Source organism: Carassius gibelio, chromosome B8 (assembly GCF_023724105.1).
Source record: "Carassius gibelio isolate Cgi1373 ecotype wild population from Czech Republic chromosome B8, carGib1.2-hapl.c, whole genome shotgun sequence".
Taxonomy (NCBI): Eukaryota; Metazoa; Chordata; class Actinopteri; order Cypriniformes; family Cyprinidae; genus Carassius; species Carassius gibelio.
The window spans coordinates 4,994,248-5,004,169 of NC_068403.1; the positions used below are offsets into that span (position 1 = coordinate 4,994,248).

General features: G+C 34.9%; 1 protein-coding gene across 1 annotated transcript in view; it reads left to right on the forward strand.

The window, feature by feature from the left end:
- The first annotated feature begins 781 nt into the window (after window positions 1-781).
- The window catches only part of LOC127963511 (sodium- and chloride-dependent taurine transporter), a 22,635-nt gene continuing 13,494 nt past the window's right edge, over window positions 782-9,922 (forward strand). The window contains exons 1-3 of the mRNA XM_052563453.1: window positions 782-959; window positions 5,215-5,444; window positions 6,600-6,734. Coding sequence (XP_052419413.1) covers window positions 5,216-5,444; window positions 6,600-6,734 — 364 coding nt within the window. The 5' untranslated portion in view covers window positions 782-959; window position 5,215. The remainder of the gene's footprint in view (window positions 960-5,214; window positions 5,445-6,599; window positions 6,735-9,922) is intronic.

The window sequence follows — 9,922 nt, forward strand, 5'->3', positions numbered from 1 at the left end:
TATATCATGAATTTGGGTGACCAAACTCTTTATAAGAGCACAACTGTACTGCAATAGCTTCAAATTCCATAATAACATGCAATTACAAGATTTTATTAAAGCAGCTAAGAACAGGAGAGACAAGGACAAGTGAAGACATGGTGGCATACTAAGGAAAAACACCACTGAGGATCACAATCCTTTGGCTTTGCTGTGACACGATTAGCTGTGCATTGTTGCCATACAATCAGACTTTAGACATAGACGCCTTCTCCACCCCACCCCTTTTTCTTTTTTTTCTTCTTACTCTTTCTCTAAGTTGATCCTGAAGTTTTTAGTCTAGGTGGATCCCTCACAAGGCCACTGACCCTTTCACGTGACCCCACTTTTGCATGTTGCTTTGGCACACAGACTGGAAAACACATTGGAAAAAATGTATGGTTGGTCAGTCAGAGAGGGATTATGATGGAATGAGCTTTGCTGTCCAGTATAGTGACGTAAACAGCAGTCCTGATTAACATCAAATTCGCTAATGAGGTGTAGAAATAGAATAAACGCGGAGAAGGGCAATCAATCTGAGAGCGGAATCCTGGATGGGCGGGGTTTGGTGACTAAATATACATTAAACGTGAACAAACAAGAACAAATCTGTGATATTTGAATGAATAAGACTCGTTGGTGGATGCAGCTTTCTGTGCCCCCTGCTGGTGTTAAATCATAAAAACTCATTACCAAGCAACACAATTGCCGACGCGAGCGAGGCTGAGCGACGCGGAGCCAGCGTGTGCTTGTCTCTTTAAGAAACACTCCTGTTGCACGAGAGCCTGGTGTTTTTCCACTCTCTCCGTTATTGCATGCGCTCGCATATAAGACAGAAGTCAGGGGGAGAGGGCGTAAAGATTATTTTCCTCGCTTTGTAGCCTCATCACAAGAAGACAAAAGAACAAGAGAGTGACTTGAGTAATAAATTGCATTGTCAGGTGAGTGACACCTTGCCAGTGGTCAGTGGAGGCGGAACTGTATCTTTAAGAGCATCTTTATGTAGCCTGCATCTTATGAACGTTTTAAATACTCGTTTATTTTTGTCTAAGGCGGATATACGGTCTTATCTAAAATTTAAATATATGTAAAACTGAAATTCACTCTGATTTGCATCTTTGAGAAGCGCACCTTTGTGTCCTTTTTTGTTGTTGCATTTTTTAATCAACTCATTTATTTTTTGCCAAAGAACGATATATTGTCTGTGCTTTGAATGGGGAAACATTTTTAACTGTTTTGCCATTTAACAGTTCTGAATAGAATATAATACAAAAACATTGTTCCCAAAATGCAATGTTTCTGGTGTTTTATTGGAAGCGATGTGCCTTAGTTGTTGTGCACAAATTAGCTCACATGTTTTTGGAACCTTAATGTGTTAATATTAAATGCAGTCAATTTATTTGAGATGCACTGTAATTAGAGATGAATTGTAAGTACTGGTTAACAGTGTTTCAGACTAATATAGCCAGCGAAAGGCTTGTGACAGCACCCTCAGGACCAACACAGAGCACCACTCATTGTACATGCTTTAACAGCTCAATAAAAATGTGGGTTAATGTAAATTTATTCTGCTCTGCTCGTGCATGTAAACACCGACACCGCTGGAGACAGATCTGTCTCAAATATGTTATACGGGTTCATGTAACACCGCACACACACAGAGACACACACAATGTAGGTTATTGGGGCACAGCCAAGAAATAAACTTCTTCTCTTGTCCATTATTGATCTCGTGTGGTAAATGCTAAACCCTCGCTGATGGATATGCATTAGAAGATGTAATTGATTCACAAATGAATGAGAGTTTGAGGCGTGTCCGCGCGCGCAGCCTTTTATTGTGGCTCGTGCAATGTCTGTTTTGCAATATCCTAAAACTTGTTAAGGGGTTTTGTAATTTATTCCGTAGCTGGGGTTTCCAAATTAAACACGCATAAAAATGTAATTTAATCAGGAGCGCGCGCCGGAGAATTAGGGCACCTGCGACGCTGGCGCGAGCGGAATATCTTTCAGGTTTTAATTTTGAGAGCAGACAGATTTAGTTTTATAATGCATGAGATGAGATGATCTTGCAGAAACAGTGCTTTAGACTTTATCCTCAGTACCGCTGAGAAAAGTACAGTGGCAGTACGTGCCATACCCTTGATTCCCAGATATAAATATGTTCGAAGGATCCTCTATCGTTAGCTGAAAACGTTCTTTTATGCATGTTTTTATGCAACGTCAGCTTGTTAATCTATTAAGAATGTTATTTCTTGTGAACATTAAAAGAACATTCAATTGTATCTTTTTGAAATTGTAATTAGAACGTTACATTTGAATATTTGATCAATGTTTCATTTTGGATTTTTTTTAGAATCTGCTATGAAAACACTATTTCTGAACTCTCAAAACATTCAGGAACATTCTATTTTTATTTTATAAATTTTTTTACATTCTAAATATAATTTTTTTTTATTATTAAGACAATTTCTTCTTGGTTATGTGAACTGTCTTTAGGAGAGTGTTCCATCCTATAATTTTGAAAACGTTATGGGAATGTTACATTTAAGCACTTAATGATTAAAACACCCATTTTTTATTTGTCAGAACGTTTCCTCTCAACATCAGGATACAGTTTATCGTATATTAATAAGGTTATAATAACATTTCATAAACATTATTCTAAGATTTATTCCTTACATTTAAAAAAATTCAATGGAAGTTATAATCGGAACGCTACCTGTTATTATGACTGCTATATTCATGTACTTTAGAGACCATGGTATTGCAACAATATGTGGTAAAATGCCACAAAAATACTGCAATATCATTGCACCATGTTCTAAATCAGGATCGTTTTGATCCCTAACCCTTACTGATTTGTATTGACTAGACAACAATGAACTAACATTTGAGTATCTGACCTTCCATTATAGATAATAGCTTCAGATTAAATGTTGTCATTTCAGTTCATAATATCCCATTTGCTTTGTGAGCTTTCCTTTATTGGCCTTTGAATATAATTAGATAATCAGACCATCTTTATTTCCCCTTTCCACATGTTTTGTGTATCTGAATACAACCAATTTGAGTCTCAGAGTAGAAAGAGTGTAATTTATAACCTTCACAGCTGAATATCCAGACAAGGTTAAGTTGCAGCTGTCTGTTGTTGTGGCCTTCTGATAAATTGTCTTGGTTCTTTCTTCTCTGTTTACGCCATTGGTTGATTAAACATGCAATTTACATAGCTTTTGTTGATAGTGAGCTATCAGTGAAGGCTAATGAGAGATCCGGGCATGTTTAGAAGGTCATTATTGGGGTCAAGAAAGGTTGAAAGAGGCTGATGGTGAGCTGTGACCCTACAACATTTCTTCACTCACGACCAAAGCTACAAAGACACAATGGCATTTGAGTCTAGCCCTCCGAGTTGAGCTTTTCTGACGCTCTGGTGACCCAGACTAATCAGTCACATTCCACTTATTGGTGTGGAGTTCTTATCAGTTTTATTTCACAATAAATGGACACATTGCTTGTTCTCCTGATAAGAAAAGATGGACTTTTTAAGATTTAATGGCTCGTTGGAATCTGATGTTGAAAGAGTTTAAGATACAAAATCTAATAGACATTTTTCACAACACTGTGATGACGCGTTTCAGTGCTAGGATACTCCGAGAATGTTTTTTTTTTCTCAATGTTATGAGAACATATAACAAATATTAATAAGGTTATATGAATGTTCCATAAACAGTACTTTAAGAACATTACATAACTGTTTAAAATGTTAGCAAGAGTTCTGAGAACATTTCCTGTTAGCTTGGGAATCATTCATATTTATAATAAATAAAAAAGCCTAACCAGGGACTTGGGCTGCAAATTAGCCTTTGGCTACACGCCTATATGTGGAGCATCAGCTGCTTGAAATCATAGCAATGTTATACTGCATTGTCCCTGTTAAATAAACTAAGAAATAAAATAAATATTTAAAAGCTTAATATGCTCTTGGGGTCATCTGAAATCATGCTGGAGAACATGAGCATCCAATTTAGTTCATGTTGCACAGAGAAGAGTGACCAAGAAAATACATTGAGACATTCTCAAATTGAATTTTCAACTCAACTTTGGATGTTTGCGCAGACATTTGAGGATTTACAGGAGCAACACAACCTACCCCCGTATCTGCCCAGGCTTCTCAGATAAATCCTGATAGGACCAGAGAAGAGGATGTTAATAAGTCATGTGCTGCTGAGGAAAATACAGTTACAAAAATGGTACCAAACGCTGAAACATACAGAGAAAAGGTCTCTGGGCAACTAGTACACGTGTAATGAAGGGAGCTGGTTTATCAGCGTCTCTGTGTGTTTCAAACAGGATGTCAGACTGGAGAGCAGTCTTCTCAGCTTCCTGCTCAGACTGAATCTCCTTTCAAGAGCTCATGTCTTACTCTTTGCTGAAGCACTCAGCATTTAAACATTTCCTGCATGTATCATTCACACTTTATGTACATAGTTGTGTACATGTTAGTTCTTGAGGCTTCTGTGCTATTCAGATGATTCCTAGGAATGCTTTGCATGAGCTTCAAGCATTCAGCAGCACTAAGAGTGGTTTTTTCAGTTTTTGCTGTCTTATGTAACAGTACATGTCTCAGTGGATGTGATTTCATAGCTCAGATTTCCTGTTTATTTATCTGTTATGAGATCTATTCTATCCTGATGTGTCTTCATGAAGGCCTTCCAGCTCAGTTACACATATAATAGATATTTACTGTGATGAAATGTTTAAATTTTTTAAAAGAAGTCGCCTAGGCTCTGTTTATCTGTTGAGAAATACAGTAAAGACAGTAATATTGTGAAATATTTTTTATGAGTTTATATTTATGAGTTAAAAAAAAAAAATCTATGTTAATATTATGTTTAAATGTAATTTATTTCTGTGATGCAATGCTGTAATCTCATCATTCCTCCAGTCTTCAGTGTCACGTGATCCTTCAGAAAACATTCTGATATCTGAGAAACATTTCTACTTAATATTAATGTTGAAAATTTGCTTAATTTTGTTTTCAGGATTCTCTGATGAATATAATGTACAAAAAACAGCATTTTTATTAAATATAATTATTTTAGAACATTAAATGTCTTTGCTGTCACTGAATGTTTGCTGAATAAAAGTGAATTTGGTAGTGTATATCATTCTCAACCCCTTCTCCTCTCTGCTTGTCAGTATGGCACAGAAGGAAAAGTTGCAGTGTCTCAAAGATTTCCATAAGGACACGCTGAAGCCGTCTCCTGGTAAGAGTCCCGGCACGCGTCCTGAAGACGAGGCCGAGGGTAAAGCACCACAGCGGGAGAAATGGGCCAGCAAGCTGGATTTCGTGCTCTCTGTGGCCGGAGGTTTCGTCGGTTTAGGCAACGTTTGGCGTTTCCCGTACCTCTGCTACAAGAATGGCGGAGGTGAGAGTGTTTACATGTTTAATATGTCAACAAAATATGTTTGAGCTAACACTTTTCAGTTTTTGTGTACTGTAAATAGTGTTTAATGTCACACACAAACATAATCTTGTGACATTAAAGGGATAGTTCACCCAAAAGTACAAATTCTGTCATCATTTACTCACCCTCAAGTTGTTCCAAACCTATAAGAGTTTCTTTCTTCTGTTGAACACAAAAGAAGATATTTTGGTAAAAAATGTGGTAACCAAACAGTTGCCTGTAGCCATTGATTTCCATTGTGTGAAACAATACTATGGAAGGCAATGGCTCCCGGCTAGGTTCAGGTACCAAATATTCTTCATATGTTCTTCAGGTTTGGAAAGAAACACGAGGTTGAGTAAATAATGAAAAGTTTTATTTTTGGGTGAGCTATTGCTTTAAAACCTTTGAGCTCATTGCAGAAATGTTTGTGTGCAAATCTGTTCCTTTTTTAAATGGACAGAAGAGTGTTTCTAACACATTTTGACCTGCATGATTTACAAGTTTTTTATATTGTATTCTGCTCTGTGCTAATAAATATATATGTAATACTATATCAGTACTAAATCTAATACTATTTAGTAATATTTATACACTATTGTATTTATTAATGTTAAGACTTAGCTTCTGTTTTTATGTTTTCAGTTTTACAATTTTGTATTTCTATTTTTATTTCAGCTTTAGTAATTTTTCTAAGTTCATTTTATTTTAGTTTTTTAAGTGTAAGTTTTTCATTTGGAATGGATGTTTTATTTCAGCTTTATTCCAATTAAACAGAAATGACTTTAATAGTTAACAATGAGAACACAGCTTGCAGTTTCAGATTCAGTTAAATGCTTTCAATAGCATCTGTGATATACTGTTGTATTATTATTATACTATAATATTACAATCATTTTTGCATAATATGCAAAAAATGAGAGTCTTGTTTTTTTATTTAATTGCTTTAATATTACAAAAATGTGTATTTTTTAAGCAGTACAAGAACATAAATTGTAATTTTAGTGGTAGGAGTGCTTTCAGTAAATGAATGCAAACATGATTAGTGTTGTTTTTGTGGTAATTCCATTTCCTGTAATGTGGCTTTCTTTGCGGAGTTTGTGTACTGCCTGCCTTATCTTGTGATTGTGTTTCCAGGTGCATTTCTCATCCCTTACTTCATATTTCTGTTTGGCGGAGGTTTGCCCGTCTTCTTTCTGGAGGTGGCCCTGGGCCAGTTCACCTCTGAGGGAGGAATCACCTGCTGGGGGAAACTCTGCCCCATTTTCACCGGTGAGACAAACGGACGGATCGAGAGAGAGTGAGAGAGAGAGAGAGAGGACCACGCTGTCTGACTTTGGCAATATTTAATGACTCATCGGGCTCAAGCACATTTTAATCAGCATAAATCATATTTCATAATGCTCCCATCCCCCTACCAGCTACTTGCAGTCCCTCACGGCAGCGTCGACCAATCAGCACGGCTGTTACTGTGATGCTCTTTGAGTCTGATTGGCTGCTGAAGTGGCTCTATAAAGCATCTTCACTCTGACCTGCTTTCAGCTGCTGATGCGGTTGCTAGGCAACAGTAGAAGACGCTGTGTTCTTTTGAAACACATCATCATGTTCTTATCTGAGTGTGAGCGGGATGCGGGTCACTCATACACACGCAGTACATGTGTGTTTAATTCCCTGTGATTTGTTTGCTTTGAGCCGCTCTGCGCTTCAGAGCGCTGTGACTAACACCCCGCTCCACATTTGGGCATGTATTGTGATCTCCATGGCAACAGCAGTGAGAGGTGACTGAGATGAAAATCTCAAAGATTGATTGTGTTAGGAGCAGAAACGATTGAAATGATGACAAACAACAGGACAGGAAGTGTTTTTTAAAGTAGAGCTTTTCAATCTTTTAGATTCCACGGTTTTCCAAATATGATCATCCTTGTGTGATATAAAGACCTGATTAATACTGTGAAATATACATTATATATTTATTTATTTATTACATTTTATTTTAATCAAACTTATTTACTTAGATATCTTATTAGTTAGCCTTCTTTGTATTCATTTTTATTTTTATATTTTTGTTTGAAATCTAATTTTATTTCATTTTTTATTTTAATCAAATATATTTATTTATTTAGTTAGTATTACTGGTTAGTTCAATCATATTTATTTTTATTTTTTTACACTGCCTTTTTACAGTAAATAATAATTTGAATAAAATGTATGATATTTTGTTTATTAATTTATTTTTAACAGATTTATTTTTATTTAAATATTTATATTGAATATTTGTTTACTTCAATAATTTTTAAATGCATTTATTTGAATCAAATAATTGTATTTGTTTTGTAATTTAAATCAAATTGTATATTTATTTTAATCAATTATTTTTAATCAAATGTTGCACATATTTAATTCATTTACATTTTTCATACGTTTACATTAATTAAATAAAACCCTGGGGTACTTATTTAGTTAATCTTACTAATAAATCATATTTTTATTTATTTACATGAAATGTTATTTACTTTAACCATGTTTAAATATATTTTATCTATTTATTTTGTTATGTATTTAAATCCAATTATATATATTTTAATCAACTGTATAATCTAATATTTATTTTTAAAATCAAATTCAATTTGAACATATTTTAATGTATTTAAATCTAATGTCTTAATTTATTATTATTTAATTAAATCAAATAAATCTATTAAATTAATTTAGTTAACCTAATTTTTATACAATTATTTATTTATTTATTTTTTTACGCTGCTTTTCTTTAAACTTTTTCATGGACCCCCAGCAATCCATTGCGGACCCCATTCTCAAAAGCCCTGTCTTTGGAGATATTATTATTACTTTAGTGCCTTACCTCTATATACTCACTTGCACGAACATGACGCTCACGTGGCTGGTTTTATTTAGCACATACAGTGCAAATGAGTGATATTTCCAACCACCGTGAGCCCATTGTCCCCTTTCACCCAATGACTATCTCAGCAGCAGCTGACTATCCTCTCTTGAACAAGCACATGCACATGAAGTCCTGCTCTTGCATACTCAAACACACGTTTGCCGTTCTCTAGTCAGCTGTCACGGCGGCTCCTGGCACCACGGAGCGAGCTTGTGGTACTTTGTATTAATTATAGCATAAAACTGGCATTCGGCCCTCTGATTGCCCTCAGCCCTAGAAAACGAACTCTAAAAATATGACATCAGACGCAGTGTCATAGCCAACAGGTGAAGCTTCATTGCTCTGAGAATAGAGTCGCTTCAGCTGTGTTTGACTCATTAACGCACAGCAGGGCCCTCAGAGAAAACAGAGTTTCTCCATCTCATGAAGTCTCATGTGAGGTATCATTCATATCGCTAACAAAAAGACAGGTTACATGCAGCGCAAGCAGTGATGCTTGTCTTCTCATTTCTGAGCAGCTCTTGTGCTGGCAGTCTAATGATGAGCCGTTGGTTTGTGTTGGTCTGGTTCGTCCATCGGGACGTTAGGTCCAGGACAGCACTACAGATTGCGTAGAGAACAAGCTGACAAGATAGATAGTCTAATTAACTCTTCCTTTCCTCTTTATAAACCTGAAATGGTATTCTACTTTCATAAAGTGACATTTCAGAGGGAAATATGATGCAGATTTTGATCACAGGGTATGGTTGCACCGAGTTAGTTGTTTCACTACTAAATATTTGAGTGGCGTTCTATTAAACCCTACGCATAAACTAAATATTTAAAGAAGCAGGAGTAACAGCTGTAATAAAATGGCAGATCTATTGAATTAGATCAATGAGCTCATGTTTTACCTGACAAACCTCAGTGTTTTTGACGATTATGCTGATATCTAGAATCATAAGAGAGAACATTATATCAGTAATGCTTACTTAATGGCTCTTGAAATTGATCAGAATGAAACACTTAAATTAAATTAAATAAAACAATATAGATAAATATATAAACAAACAAATAAATACATACATAAATACATACAATTAAAGGAAATAAATGTCAGATTTTCTAGTTTGTGTATTTATTTATTTCTTCTGGTTAATATTAGATGCAGTTCCTGTATATGTTTAATATTTACATATTTAAATATACTATTTAGACTATAATGTAGTTTATAGCAACTACTGTTCAAATGTTACTTGAACAGCAAATCAGAATACTGTATCAGAACGATTTCTGAAGGATCATGTGACACTGAAGAATGGAGTAATGATGCTGAAAATACAGCTTCAGGAATAAATTACATTTTAACATATATTCAAATAGAAAACAGTTGTTTTGAAATTGTAATCATTTTCAGAATATTTTAGTTTTAACTATTTTTTAAGGAACATGTGACAAGAAAAAATCCTACCAACTCCAAACTTTTGAACTGTAGTATATATAAATTTATACATATATATATATATATATATATATATATATATATATATATATACTACATTTAGCAGACGCTTTTATC